The sequence below is a fragment of the Carassius gibelio genome, chromosome B23 (assembly GCF_023724105.1).
Source record: "Carassius gibelio isolate Cgi1373 ecotype wild population from Czech Republic chromosome B23, carGib1.2-hapl.c, whole genome shotgun sequence".
Taxonomy (NCBI): Eukaryota; Metazoa; Chordata; class Actinopteri; order Cypriniformes; family Cyprinidae; genus Carassius; species Carassius gibelio.
In genome coordinates, this window is record NC_068418.1 from 13392098 (window position 1) to 13407999 (window position 15902).

At 35.6% G+C, this 15902-nt stretch overlaps 2 protein-coding genes across 3 annotated transcripts; one reads left to right on the plus strand and one right to left on the minus strand.

Annotated features, from left to right (window-relative positions):
• The first annotated feature begins 450 nt into the window (after positions 1 to 450).
• Positions 451 to 7565, plus strand: mfsd4ab (major facilitator superfamily domain containing 4Ab). The gene is made up of 10 exons (XM_052593430.1): positions 451 to 800; positions 1892 to 2090; positions 3785 to 4018; positions 4098 to 4251; positions 5015 to 5145; positions 5222 to 5395; positions 5556 to 5703; positions 6589 to 6659; positions 6741 to 6858; positions 6954 to 7565. Exons 1-10 carry the CDS (start codon positions 571 to 573, stop codon positions 7079 to 7081), a joined length of 1587 nt encoding a protein of 528 aa, XP_052449390.1. The 5' UTR covers positions 451 to 570; the 3' UTR covers positions 7082 to 7565.
• A 1109-nt stretch (positions 7566 to 8674) lies between these two features.
• On the minus strand, positions 8675 to 14151 carry nucks1b (nuclear casein kinase and cyclin-dependent kinase substrate 1b). 2 transcript variants are annotated; one of them, XM_052594676.1, is made up of 8 exons: positions 13744 to 14151; positions 12175 to 12224; positions 11849 to 11903; positions 11632 to 11660; positions 11378 to 11509; positions 10466 to 10636; positions 10237 to 10377; positions 8675 to 10090 (listed from the first exon to the last, which is right to left on the minus strand). In XM_052594676.1, the coding sequence occupies exons 1-8, from the start codon at positions 13758 to 13760 to the stop codon at positions 9768 to 9770; spliced, it is 918 nt and encodes a 305-aa protein (XP_052450636.1). In that variant the 5' UTR covers positions 13761 to 14151; the 3' UTR covers positions 8675 to 9767. The 2 variants fall into 2 exon arrangements, with proteins under 2 accessions (XP_052450636.1, XP_052450635.1); XM_052594675.1 differs by having other exon boundaries at positions 11632 to 11663; positions 13744 to 14147.
• Between the last annotated feature and the right edge of the window lie 1751 nt (positions 14152 to 15902).

The following is a 15902-nucleotide window of genomic DNA, read 5'->3' on the forward strand; positions in this document are numbered from 1 at the left end:
ATTGTTTAACAAGTACTGTATATAAGTAACACTTTGTCATTTTACAAAGCTAATGATTGTCCCACTGGCTCTCTGAATTATTTTGTAGAATAAACTTAAATCAATGATGTGAGCCTTGTAACAATCCATTCATGCCCCAACCATAGCATTTATAGCCAACCTTTAGAAATGACTTAGAAATGCTCTTTTAGAAATTGTTTCTTCTTGAAATCATGCAGACATAATGTCCCATAAAGCCTGCTGATGTAATATAAGTGGTCCAGTGGTGTTCAGATTATCACATTGTGATCCACGTCTCTCATTGAGAATCAAAATCATTGACAGTTGAACTGAAAATCATTGACAGTTTCGAAGAGCTCTGTTGAGAGGTGATTTTTAGGCATTAACTTCAGAAGCACCGCACAAAGGTTCATGAAATGGGAGGAGTGAAGGAATATAAAAGCGAGAAAATATCTTCTATTCAGTGATCTGTCATCTAAGCAAATTATCTGAAAATCGTAAAGAAACATCCAGACACCAGGACTACAAGAATTACAGCTGTGAGTGGAATAGATTGGAGATTTTCACGCTATGTTAATTGAGGAGCGTATATTAACACTTTTCAGAAGGAACTGTCAACATACACTGACATACTGGAGTGTGTTCTTCAGCTTTGGACTGAGCATAGCCTTTCTGGGGCCAACGATCCAAGATCTGAAATGCCAGACTGGATCCACGTTACAGGAGATCACCTGGGTGTTCTTCTCCCAGCAGTTCTGCCTGCTCATCGGGAGCTCGATTGGAGGAGCTTTCACAAAAACGTGAGTAGAGCAGTGAGTCTCTGCTGAGAAACTGTATGAGGAGACCACGGGAGATGGACATCTGCATCAAGAGAAACTCTCTGTTACCACACTGTTTGGGAAACATGCTGTAGTTTAGTTTCTCTTTAGATATTCAGTTCATGGCAGACACAGTAAAAGGCAGAGTGGATTACACTCTAGCCTAGAAAGTACAGTTTATGCACTTTCTGTCCCTCTTTTTTTCAAGATTAACCTTGTGAGTCTCAGATGTTGGTTGACCTTTCATCACGGCCGCTTTATAGTTTAACACAGATTTATTGCAATGCTCCATGTCAGCTTTCAGCCTGAAACTTCTTGATATCCTCAACACATGTGATCTGAACACAGTGCAATAAAATATTCTTTCACTCTCACCAAGTCTCTTAAACAAACTCTTGAGCTGTCAATTGCCGCATAAGGTGAAGCTAAGACCTATGATTATTTATATAACTTGTTTAAAATGATTAAAAAAAACGTAAAACTAAAATTATATAAATAATTATATTATATAAAAAATACAATTATATTCAAAAAAATATATAAAAATATATAAATATAAGTCATATTATATTATATAATTATTATAGTTTTAAAGACATGTATCTACTGTATTTTACAGATATCTTGCAGTACCCACAGGGAAAAAATCATTAGACCAACACCATTTGGGGAAATGCAATTAAAGTTTTTTTGTTTTTTTTTTCATGAAAATTATTATTATTAACAAATGAAAATAAAAATGACTAATTAAAACAGAATTAATCACCTTTGGAACATTTCACTGTAAAAAGAAACATTTGAATTACTTGTGCAGCACTATACTGACTGTCTGACTAGCTGTCAGACACATGAAAACATAAATAAAATACACTTTATGACCCTGTATGAAATGCAGATGAACATCATGTTGTGTATATTTAGCGGCAAGCTCACTTAGCTGTCCTGATATCTGCTCCAGATCTTCATTACATTCCCATTTGTAATTGAAACAAAAGCAAAAATGTGAGAAATAAAGAGGTGTGATTAACAAATAACAAGTAATCAAGCTTTCATGATGTTTGTTGTGTTCTCAGGTTGTTCTGGGCCCTCATCGCTCTCTTCCTCTCCTCCCTCATCATCTCTGTGGTTTTTGCTATCATCCCACTTTGCTATAATGTGCTGTTGCTGGCGGTTGCTATGGCAGCGTCAGGCCTGGCCATGGGCATCATCGACACTATTGCAAACATCCAACTGGTGTCCATTTATAAGAAAGACTCTGCTATCTTTCTACAGGTGAGGAAAGATATTTATCTTGATATATCTCACTCGGGAGAGGTGCTAGTCCATACATTCGGTTCTTTACGGTGTTTATTTCAACTAGTTGGTATGAAAGTCTGTTTAATGTATAGGCTTATGTGAAAAGTAATCAAGAAATGCAAGAAAGTGTCATAAATCTCACAAGGCCATCCCCATAAATAAATAAATCACAGCTGTCAAATGATTAATTGCATCCAAAATAAAAGTTTTTGTTTACATAATATATGTGTGTGTACTGTTTATATGTATTATTTATATATATATATACATACACACACATGCATGTATATATTTCAGTATATATAAAAAATATGTCTGTATATTAAATATATTTATATATAATATAAATTATATGTATATAAATATACGCATGCAAATGTTTTCAAAGTATATACTGAATGTGTAATAAATAATAAATATTAACAGAACACACACACATATATTATGTTAAAAAAAGGTTTTATTTTGGATTAATTGTTTGACAGCATAATAAATAAATAAATAAATCTTCTTGTGTCCTCATCCTGTTAATATTTTAAACACAGAATAAATCTGTAAAAAAAAATGCTCATTACTGTAATGCAAAATAGTCTTATATAAGCATTATAATCAATGATAATTGTTATAATCATTATAATTTCTATAAATGTAAAATGTATTTAAAAAATTATAATTTATTTTAATTAAAAATCTTTGCAAACAGTATTTTACTATGATACAGTAAAATAAATAACATTAGTACAATAAAATAATTCCTTTAAAAGAACGGAAATACTAAACACTTAAAGAAAACTGGGGTGATATGTTTAGCTGTCCTGATATTAAAGGGATAGTTCAACCCAAAAAATTATATCATTAATAACTCACCCTCATGTTGTTCCAAACCCGTAAGACCTCCATTTATCTTCGGAACACAGTTTAAGATATTTTAGATTTAGTCCGAGAGCTCTCAGTCCCTTCATTGAAGCTGTGTGTAGGGTATACTGTCCATGTCCAGAAAGGTAAGAAAAAAAAATCAAAGTAGTCCATGTGACATCACATGGTCAGTTCGAATTTTTTGAAGCGTCAAAAATACATTTTGGTCTAAAATTTGCAAAAACTACGACTTTATTCAGCATTGTCTTCTCTTCCGTGTCTGTTGTGAGAGAGTTCAAAACAAAGCAGTTTGTCATAGCCGGTTCACGAACGAATCATTCGATGTAACCGGATCTTTTTGAACCAGTTCACCAAATCGAACTGAATCGTTTTAAACGGTTTGCGTCTCCAATACGCATTAATCCACAAATGACTTAAGCTGTTAACTTGTTTAATGTGGCTGACAGTCCCTCTGAGTTCAAACAAACCAATATCCCGGAGTAATTCATGTACTTAAACAGTAAACGCTGAACAAAGTTGTAGTTTTTGCTATTTTTGGACCAAAATATATTTTCGATGCTCCCAAAAATTCTACCTAAACCTTTAATGTCACAATGCAAAAATAAATAAATAAATAGTGCCATATTTTCCTTTTTTTAATTTTATGCAACATTTTAGGGAGGGGAATGTGGTTTGTATAGGCATATAATTGAATATATTATTATTATTATTTTTAAATCAATTTTATAAAATGAACACCTTAGATTGACAGCTCTGATTTGAGTTTCCTGTCTGTGTCTTCACTCTCTTTCCAGGCACTGCACTTCTTCATTGGGCTCGGTGCTCTGGTGAGCCCCCTGATTGCAGACCCTTTCATATCAGAGCACTGCCCGGGCAGTAATAGCACAGAAAATGCCACAGAGATAATTCACCACTTCAGATCCAGCTTCAGGTCACCTGTAATCCTCACTGAGAGTTCCCCACACTCAGAGCCGCTGGAGGAGAAGGCCAACGTGGCGTATGCCTTCTGGATCATGGCTCTCATAAATGTAAGCTGATGCATAGCCCTGTGTGTGGTGTGCAGAAGGTCACGGCTCTCTGTGAGATCTCAGTGTTTTTCTCTCCTAGTTGCCCGTGCCGATTGCAGTTTTTGTGCTGATGTACCAAGAGAAGCTGCTCCCCTTCTGCCCAAATAGCACACCACGACTGCTGGACAAAGATGAGCTGGCCATGGAGACTAAAGCACCAGAAGGCACAGAAATATCTGAACCAGACGATGCAGGTACAAGTGAACAGCAGTCTTAGAGGGATAGTTCACCCGAAAAATGAAAATTCTGTCATTAATTACTCACCCTCATGTCGTTCCAAACACATAAAACCTTCGTTCATCTTTGATACACAAATTAAGATGTTTTTGTTAAATTCCAAGATCTCTCTGATCTTGCATAGACAGCAACGCCACTGAAATGTTCCCAGACACAGAAAGGTAATTAATAACAGAATTTTCATTTTTGGGTGAACTATCCCTTTAATATAAAACATCATTGAAGGCTTACTGAGGCTACATTTATTTGAGCAAAAATACAATCAAAACAGCAATATTGTGAAAGATTTATGATCCTTCAGAAATCATTCTAATATGCTGATTTGCTGCTCGAGAAACATTTCTTATTCATTGTTGAAAACAGTTTATTGCTTAATATTTTTTTTTTGTTGTGAAAAACCATAACCTTTCTTCCCAGGATTCTTTGATAAATAGATCATTCAAAGCAGATTTTTAAAATAGAAATCTTCTGTAAACATAAAAAATGTCCTTACGGCCCCTTTTGATCAGTTTAATGCATTTCTGATTAATAATCTTAATCGCAATCTTAATTTTGTTCAAAAACAATTCTACTGAGCCTTTTAAACTTTTAAACAGTAGTGTGGGTGACTGACATTGACATGTAAAACCATTTATATGATTGAATTTCTGACTCATAACATTGAGGTACAGCTCAACTTGTTTTACGTTTTTTTTTTTTTTTTTTTTATGGTCCCCATAGGTTTTCATCATGGAGGACATGGAAACATCTTCAGCTGCTGTATGAATGGTAGCCTGCGTGGGTTACCGGTCACATTTTTTGGTATCCACATCTTAGGCGGTTTGGTCTTATTCATGACGGAAGGTATTATGGTGAGTGAGCTCAATGAGTTTTATGAATATTTTTGAGAACTGCAAGTTACTATTGACCTTTGAACCTCATTTTTAGGGGGTCTACGCCGGATTTGTTTATACGTATGCCGTTTCGGCTCCCATGTCTCTGCACGCTAAAATGGCAGCATACCTGAACTGTATCTTCTGGGCTGCTGTCACAGCTGGACGACTGGTGTCCATCCCGCTGTCATACCGATTCAGATCTGTGCATCTGCTGGTCGTGAACCTGGTAATCTATTATCAAAATCTGCAATACAGTACAGCTCATGTCTAAAGAGTACTCATCCACTCAAACTAAACTTTTACCAGTAAACTGGCTGTTGAGTATGTAATGAATCAGTGATTTAGGATTCTTGAATGTGAATCCTCTCACTTCTCTCACTCTTAAGGCTGGTGTGATTGTAACATTGCTGCTGTTACTGATCCTCTACACAAACAGAGTGTTTCTGTTTGTTGGGACGACCTTGCTTGGGCTTTTCATCAGCAGTGTTTTTCCCTGCCTAGTGGCCTACACTGAGGACATCCTAGAGTACCGTGGTAAATTACACACACACACACAGGGTACTTAATGTTTTATATCATGGTGGAAACCTTTAACGTACTATCGTTCTTATATTATATATTCTATAATAATAATAAAAATATTACTTGTTGTTATTATTCTATAACTTCTAAGCAATTATATATTATGAATTTATATTAAAGACTTTAAATTGCAAATACTTGTCATTTTATATTATGAATTTCTTAAATTGTATTATTATAGAAATTCTAATTTGATTAAAGTGAGAAATATGACAAAACCTCCTGATGTTCAACTGCCTTATGCACATTTTTTAAACTTTGCCTCTTTTTTTTCAAAACTTTATTCACAAATCCAAGAGTAATACACACAAAACGCAAAATTACTCACATAACTTGCAAAATGAAGCCAGCATTCAAAATATCACTCAAAAGCAAATACATTCTTATGTTGCCATTTTTGGATATATCACAGTTATTCAAAACCAAAAGCTCTTCTTTCGTGAGCTCCTATGTACATTTCTGTGCAAGACTGAAATTATTAGCAGAGAAATGTTGAAAAATTCACAGGAATTCACAGTATTGTACAGTATGAAACAAAAAAATTCATCAGTCATCTGTAGTTGTTTATTTATAGGCCTATTCTAAAGCCATTATTGAAAATGTGTTTTATTGAGTTGAAAACTGAGGCAAAGGCAGGGAATTAGTATGGTTTTGCAGATTTAGTGTGTGGTTCTGGTGTTTCAAAAAATTGTTTGACAAGTAAAGATTTTGTGTGTAAAAAAAACTGTAATAGAGCTAAATATATTTATTACACGAGACTTCAGATTGCTCTGATGGTCCCCACAATTCTGAACAAATGAAGCCAAATTTCTCACACTTTCTCTTTTTTTTCTTCAGGATGTGCAACAACAGTCTTAGTGACAACTGCTGGAATGGGTGAGATGACGTTGCAGGTGTTGGTTGGATCAGTAAGTTCTTAGGCTCCTGTTCTAACATTTGGGAAATACTTTTATTAAGGAAGTAAATAACTATGAACAAATTTCTTCTAGCTAATTCAGAAAAAAGGCACTTACAGTTTTTTGGTGTGTGGTTTGGCCATCGGATGCCTCGGTTTCATCTTTTTTCTCAGCGTGATCCTGTGCAACCACATCCACAGAAATCTTACAGGTAAAACTTACATGGTGATACTTTATGCACTGGTGATATTAACACTGTTTTAGTGAAACATTATATGACTCTGGCTCAATGTGTTCATCATCCAGGAGCATCTAAAAAAGCAGCCATGGTGGAAGCGCCACCAGCACCTGCTCCACCTGCTTCAGAGAAAGTAGCTCCAGAACAGAAAGTTGCTGTAATACAAACTGAATCTTTTAAATGTGACTCTGGATGAGACTATTCATGGGTCATTACCTGCTGGAAATACTTAATGATGCAACTGTAAACTTTCATGTGCTTTCATTAACCTATTTGTGTATTTTTATGTATTTCTGCTGTTTGGTATTGGTATATATATATTTTTTTTGTTTATTTGATGTTCAGTTTCTCACAGATAATCTTGACCGTTAAATTATGAATATTATTGGAATTTAAGGTCTAAAAAATTTGAGAAATCTTTAATTACAGGAGGGGAATTTACTTACCCAATACTTTACCCAAGAATGAAAATCATTGACACTAAATGATATACCAGATTAAACTCTTGTTTAATAATTCACCAATCTGAAGCAGAAAATTCCTAGAACTTCCAAGTCATTCCTATTTTTTTTTTTTTTTTTTTGGTTAAACTGGTCTGAGGCTGGAGTTCATGGAGTAATGTACTGTATTTACATAAAAATAAATAAACTCATGATGACTAAGGCAATCAATTCTTTGCAATAAATTATTGTTCACCATGTCATTCACCGTGCTGTGTAAACGTAAAGCTGCAGTCCATAACTTTTTTTGGATAAAAATTATCCAAATCAATATTTGAGCAAGTACATAACAAGCCAGTGTTCAAAATGATCACCTTACTTTAGCCCGATTACAGGTTACCCTGTAATAATGTTTTCTAATTTGAGAGGTACAGGTAGGTTTTCGCGGGAAATTCGAGCATGTTGCTGCGTCATTACGTCACGTCTATAAACATAAAGAAGTCTTAGTCCAGGTCACATGTGAGGATCCTGCAGATGGTAGATCGTTTATAGCATTTCCTTACAGCAGCTGAAATAATTAAATGTCTAAATAAATATATGAAACACTTAAACCGTTTCCTCCTTTTAGTAAATCGTGGCCATGTTGTAGCTACTAATTTGTTCCCTCATTTTGATTTAAAAAATAAGGAACAAATTAGTACAACGTGGCCACAAATTAATTCTTAATTTCTGGTGATGATTTAATTGAAACAGGGCAACAAATTAAGTATTGGGAACTAATTATTTTTCCTGCCTCAGCATGTCATGTGTGGGGCTTCATAAATGTGACAACCCTTAAGTATTTTATTGTGCACTGCTGAGAAATCCCCTCAAAATGCCGGAGGTCATTGCAGTTTTCTCTTTGTATAAAAGCAAATCTTGCTCAGCTGAACTCTTCCACAAGATTCTTTGCATTTTACATGCATGAAAACATATAAAAGACGAGTGAGAGAAAAAGAAGTGTTTGTCTCAAGCTATTGCTTTGATTTCATGTGTGATACCATTTTCAGCCATCCTGGGATGTACAGAATTGGTTAGAAAAGAAAGTATATAGCATATCTTAAGGAACTGTGCAAACATACAACACAGCTGCACATCAGAGATCAATCTTCTTCAAACCTGTAAGAACTCAGGAAGGAGCTGTAATTCAACTGTATTCATCCAGCACTTGAAGAAAACATCTGGATGTCAGTTTTCAATCTGAAAGAAGCTAGTAAAACATCATGATGACATTTCCATTTTAGTCTAACAAACATTTATGCCGTAAAAAAAAGAAAAAAAAGTGAAAAACGAGTCAACCAACTACTAGATTTCTTTAAAGATACATTTTATTTTTTCCTTGTAAAACAAATTTTACAAAAATCAGAATAGCGTAATTAAAACAAACATTTATTTTGGATAAATTATGATATAGACTGAAAGGCTACAGATTAGGATGGAGATACAAGCAATAAAAATGGTCATATGCAGCTGAGAAAGCTATGGATGGTGTGCACTGATTTCAGCTTGTTTTTACCATTCTAACGGCTCAACGGACCGCTCATTTAAAAAAGGCATCTATAAGCGTCAAATATTCTTTAAAAAATGCACACATGAAGCATCACAGAGGTCAATAATAAGGTTTTCACTAGCTCACTTCTGACATCACTCATCCTGAATGTTTACATCGGAGCCCGAGACTCCGCCCACCGACGTACTTCGCACCACGTACATGAAAGCATGCCAGCCATGAAAGAGGCTCAATACAACCATAGAAAAAGTCATCTTAGTTCAAATGCTCAGACAGAAATATTATGATTTACTAGACTGAATCAAGAAATAACTGCACGGAAAGTGGGAGAAAGTAGCGTACTAGAGCTATGTAACAAGGAAATCACATGACTGAACTGCAGCCACAACAACCCAGTGCAGCTCATGACGACAAGCGTATGTGTTCATTATAAGCCTGTGGTTTTTTCACCGGTCGACGCAGCTGGGATGAGATCATGTACATTAAAAGTCACAAAAATGTTTTGTTTGGGAATTAACAAGCGGTTGCGTTCTTTTCAAATGCATTTGGAAAAATCTGAAGGTGCCCGAAAGTAAACTACAGCGCCTACAGTAAAATCTGTATTGTTTGGGCAAATCAGCTGTAACTAAACGGTTTTGGCAAAGCTATTATTGAAACATTGATAAATATTAATATGAAAGTCCACATTTCGGGATTAGGAGGCCAAACCGTACAGATTTAGGATGGGTGTAAGGATACTTTACAGATTTCGTTTTTTGAGATATGGTATTTACAAGCTGAGGGACATAGCAAACATTCGAAAAACACTCTTTGAGTATTGTGGGAATTAAATCCTACTGCTCCTCGTTAAGAAAAAACAGATAACAGACACGTTCACCAGCAAGCGAAAGAGCTCAGTCTTCGCCTGATGGAGCTTCCTCCTCAGAAACATCGTCCTTTTCCTCCTTCTCGTTCTCATTCTCGTTCTCATTCTCCTTCTCCTCCTCCTTTTCTCCGTTGTCATTGTTTTCCTCTCCTTCTGCGCCGCTTTCATCATCCTGTGTCTTCTTGGGGGCGGGCGACTCCTTTCTGTCTTCCTTTTGTGCTTTGTCCTCTTCCTCCTCCTCCTCCTTGTTGCTCTCGATCTCTTCATCTTCAGCTTTAGGCGAGGCCTTCTTCACAACCCTCTTCACCTTCGTCTGACGTTTCCCTCTCCTCTTCTTGGGCCCTCGGGTCACTGGGAGAAGATAATAGACTCGATTACTGTAACTGTGACGGTTAAAGGCATCTGGAGGAAGTTCTTAATTAATTTGAGCAGGAAGTGATTAACTAGGAGGGTATTACAGGCGACCGTTCTGATGGGAGGATTATGGGTGGCTTTACCTGAAGCCCTTAACTTGGGTTTAGGGGATTTCTTGTCTTTGCTTCTCCGGCTCACTTTTGAGTTCTTCCGTTTGGGTCGGCCATAATCGCTGTCATCATCGTCATCCTCAACCATGAAGTCTTCATCACTGCCTGAATCCTCTATGAGCAGAAGAGAGAAGTATGAATGAAAGCAACCAGTATCTCAATGTTACCGATCATCTAAGGTAAATATTTTGGCTCTACATACCCCCAGTGTAAACGTCACTGTCATCTTCCTCCTCCTCTTCCTCTCCCTCCTCATCCTCACTTCCTCCATCCCCAAGAAGAATCTCCCTCTGTTTGGATGCAGCTTTAGTGGCAGCCTGCCGCACCTGCCGGCCCTTCTTCCTCACAACCTTCCCATCATCATCACTGTCATCTTGCGTCAAAAGAGCAGATGCATGGTTAATTAACCCAAGCTGAAGGTTTGTTAACTCTACATTAATATGCAAAATTCATAAACAACTCACAAACACAGGCATGAAAATGTTACTGCGGTTTTGCTTAAGTGAATAAAAGCTAGTTAATTAGAGTGGCAACATTACAGACGAGAGCAGGCTGACTATGTAAAGAGGAATACAAGAACAAAATTGCATTTTAATAGCATAAAGAGCGAATGAAGCTCTTACAATAGATAGATATTGCATAGAGTTTAAATAGATAGATATTAATCACTGCCTACTGACTGTAAAGTTTGTGATGTGGGGTTTTTATTTAACATTATACATTACAAGTCAAGCAAAACAATGTTTCCCTTATTTGGGATGCTTACATTTTTACTGCTTACTATCTGAATAATTAATTGACAAAAAACTTGAAACAATATTTACTTAATTGCGATCAGTTTTAATAATGTTAACTAAAACCATATAATATATATAAGTATAAGTTTCATCAATGATACTAAAATAACACAGATGACCACTAGAACAATACAAGCCATTATTTTGATTTAACTTAAATTTAATATAATATATTTATAATTTAATGAAGAACCTGTAACATAAAAACATTTACAAGGCTGCACAGAAAGTAGCTTGTACCATTAATATTATCAAAAATGACAACACGACTTTACGTCATGAATGAAGCAGTAATTCAGTGTTTATATTGGTAATACCTGCAGCCCTTTTCCGTTTAGCTGTTGTCCGTCTCCCCCTGCTGGCCTCTTTAGCATCAAAATCACTGTCACCACCATCATCCTCCTCTTCCTCATCTTCCCCATAGTCATTGTCATCATCACTTAAATCCTCTAGAATATGGTGAGGGGGAAGCATTTTGATAGAATATTCAATAAGTATTTAAAAATAAAATATTTAAATGTTAAATCCTAATATAAAATAATTGCAAAGAGGTAATATAAGAGTTACTTACTTTTGTGGTCCTTGATTCGAGAATCATCACTACTACATGAGAAGAAATACAGCATTTTTAAGGGTATTTAAAATAATTCTGAGGAAATACATGAATTTAAATAAATACATTAAAAAAAAGCATGGAAATTGCCTACATAAGATAGTAATTATTTATTTCTATCTCAGATGCTACATATTAATATTGAACAATATTATAATTATTCAAACAGACTGACCTGCGTTTTACAGAGGTTTTCTCAGGCCGATCCGATTCTTTTGCATATTCCTCATCTGTATAAAGTCATTCAGTTGAATCAGGTTAGAAAACAGCACGACTTCAAAGCACAGTCTACTAAACTATTAATGCAGCACAATGTCATTATTTAACATTAATTAGAGTACTTTTCCCATCATTTTTTATTTTAAGCATTTTCGTGATTTTTTCAAACCTGGAGGAAAACATTTTTAAAATCTCTCTGATTTGACTGTGGGAAATCTGTAAAGTTGGAAACACAATGGTGATGCATGCAACAGTATAAATATTTGCATTAGAGGAGCTTACCTGCATCATCAGACTCCTGGAATTGTGCATAGTCAACAACCCTTTTATTCCTGTGCACAAAGAACATGAAAGAAAAGGTAAACGACCCACAAGATAACATGCAGCAGCATGTGTTTATAAATCATTTATTATCTATGACCTAAAGTTAGTTCACAACCGGGGTCTTCAATCTATATGAATATTTTTATGTCAATACAATATTAATACATTTACATGCTTCAGTGATTACATTTTAATGTCAATAATCATAAAATAATAATGAATGATGCAGAGGCCTATTCTAGTACATTATATTGTAAATGGAGGAACAATAAAGCATTTAGCTCTGATTGAAGTTTTGTGTATTTTTTATTATTATTTATTTGTCTGAACTCAAAGAGTTGGCAGCTTGTTGCAAAAAAAAAAAAAAGTTTAAACAACCTGATTAAAAAACTTTTTTAAATAACTTTTATAATAATATCTCCAGGCTAAAAAAACAAAAACTATTTATTTTTTTAGTGTGTGAATATAATTTTTTTTTTTGGCAGCAGAGCTGTCACTCCTCTTATATAAAGCAGTGCATCTTAAGTGAAGGGGCAGAGGAGACGGGGTGTCATGTTGGAGCAGGTTAATCCCCATGCCAACAGCAGCAGTGTGGGGAGGGACCATAGATTGGGAGGGACTCTGTGCTCGGATAGGGGCACTGAACTACAGGCCCTGCAGGTCACATTATATCCACTGCCTACAAGACCTCATCGGTCCATAAATTATACCGACGAGAACAATATTCCCTCCCAAACTCGCATATTTACTAAAAAATACAGTCTGACAGATGAAAAACATGTTGCTAGTGTTAACGTCACTTGAGCTCATTGGCTCTTATCAAACGCTAATGTTACGAAAACAACAAGGTTGGGTGCGTTTAAATACATATATTTATCGCGAAACGTAAACACGTTTATTGGTTAAATACTTAAGGTCATTGGCTTCTGACTGAAACCAGATCCGAACCCAAAGTGCATTAATTAAAAACACAAGTTCGCAGGAGAAACGTCTCGAGTGGTGTGTGTGAAGTAATGGCGCGCGCTGCGCTGCTCAAACACACGCCGCCGATAAACTAACACTGAGCTCACGGGGCTAACTGGGGAAAACACCTCAAACTTACACCGCTATACGTTACACATTTTCGCCAAATTACAAGATAATCATAAAGCGAGTGTTTTTTTTTTTTTTTTTTTGGGCGATGGCTAGCTCCTTGTTTTGCATATTATTAATTAGCCACCAGCGTGAACTACTATCCCGCTTTTTTTTGACTTGATGCTGGCTGCTTGCGGTTAGCATACGTACGTCGTGGATGCAGAAACCGATGTAGCCACGATTTAATGAAAATATATCTATATGTGTATAAAGAGATGGAAAGCTACGTGTTTACGTGTTATTTTAGCTGGTTTGGATCGCAGTGTAAACACGCGTAGAAAAAAGCTGGTTAGCCACTTAGCATTTAGCAAACATGGAGATACCTACATACAGATCGCTTCATGTGCCAACCTGCGATTGCTGTACAGCAAGAGACAAACAAAACACGCTTACCTTGAAGGTCTCGCCATTCTGCACACAGATTGAGAGACTTGTGCTATCCCAAACTGCAAGTGTATTTGAAAACCAAGGTGCTGGCGTTTTGCAGCTGAACTCCAGGTGTCTGCTGCTGCTGTAAAGCGCTTTCTGTAGCACGAAGCTCAAGCTGTGCGAAACTATCCGATGCAATGCAAACTGCACTAAAGACGCGCTAATGTGTGCTATCTAGAGCATGCGTTTACACACCACGCTGGTCTGTGTGGGTAGAAAATGGAGAAATGTTGAAGTATCCACAGGCCGGATTGACCTGGTTAAGCCTGCTGTCGAATAGTAGCTAACTAATTATCTACTGCCTGGCCTGCCAGCCACGACTCTTTCATGAGTAAAAGTGGGATGGGAGTCTGAAGAACGCAAGATCCCCGCAAAACAGGATTGGATGACCGCACTCAGCAACAGTCCTTTGCTACATACTCATTCCCAAAGATGGTTAATCAATTGATTAGATTATTTTATTTGGACCATTTCCAAATCTAGTTTAGTCAGATAATGTTATTACCGTGAGAGAGTGACGCTAGACTCGTTCAATCAGTGTAATTAACATACTGTAGTTTTAGGGCTGTTTCCATCATCACCAGACACTTGTGTACATTAATTCTGGTTTAAAGGGGGTTATACAAACTGAGAAATGGTGTGTGCTGCAGTTGTAGGAGGCAACAGGTGTGTGTATGAGTATGAGTTTTATTTCAAAGACAGGTGACTTCATTTTCATTAGCTATGCTGTTAAAACACACAAGTAGTGTTGACATGGCATAATCTAATTTCTTTCAGGTTTTCTTGTTTAATAGCACAGTAATACATGTTTATATACTAGTCTGGGACTCAAACATCAGCCTTGTTGCACAGTGCTGGGAGTAGGTTAGGCATGAGAAGTGCTTGTCAGAGGGTCAGGGTACAAAAAGCATTCACTCACAGATAAAGAAAAGCACTTTGAGACCTTGTGAAAATCCTTCTCACTGGTATGAACCAAATGAAGGTTTAGCACTGGTATTTGAAACCCTAGTAAAGAAAAGCATTAAAATAGCTGGACATTTTGCTAAAAAACAACAACTTTTGATTTAAAAAAAAAGATTTTTATAAGATGTGTCCTATAATTATGTAATTAAAATATAATAACGTTTTTAAGGGTGTTGAACCTATAAAGTATCATTTACCTTGCTGGTTATAATTTGTAACAAATTGAATGGGGTTGTTTTCTGGTTATAAATGAGTTTTGACATTCAAAAGCAAATAAAATACATTTTGAAGAAGAATAAAAATGAAAGATAGTTTAACAAATCAGCATTATGATATGATTTCAGATAAACAGATGTGTCTTTTTGTGTAAGAAATTGTTATTTTGAATTAAGGTTTCTAGGTTTGAAGCTCTTGTAAACATTAATCTCTAACTTAAAATTAAAATCAAACAATCTAATACATGTAATAAAATAATCATAAGATGTAATGCATCAACAGTTCAATATTCATCTTGATATACTTATGTTTGTTTCCGTGAAAGTGAATTCTATTTATTTCTCTTATTTTTTCCTTTGGTCTTTGCTTGAAACAAAGATTGCTTTATTAACCTTAAGAATATCGGAAATACTGATAATAGAAAGACTGAGAAATCATGTTATGTTGGTAACCACAAAACACATATATATATATATATTTAAATTTGTTGTATAATTTTCATATATTCATATAAAATATTTTTACAATGAATATTGGCTAATATAAATGGCTAATATTTCCATATTATATCATAGTCTCTCAGTTAAACCATTTTATTAACTGTTTAATAGATTTTTAAAATTGAAAACTCTGGGCCTGTGACGAGGGACAAAAACATAAAATCTGAATAAAAGAAAATAAAAGCTCCAGCCATTGTGATTTTCATGGTCATTGCATACATATTTTATATTCTTATACCTTTTTCAGATAACCATAATATTTAATGTCGAACTGTAAAAAAAAAAAAAAAAACACTGGCGTTGTGCTTCATCCCTCCAACATGCTTAAATATGCAAAGAAGTCTTCCTGCTAAATTAAATGGCGTTTGAAGTGGGTTACAGGCCTCCAATCATAGACAGTAAAAGAAAAAAAGCCTCCAAGTCCAGTGGCGAGGATTTGGACGT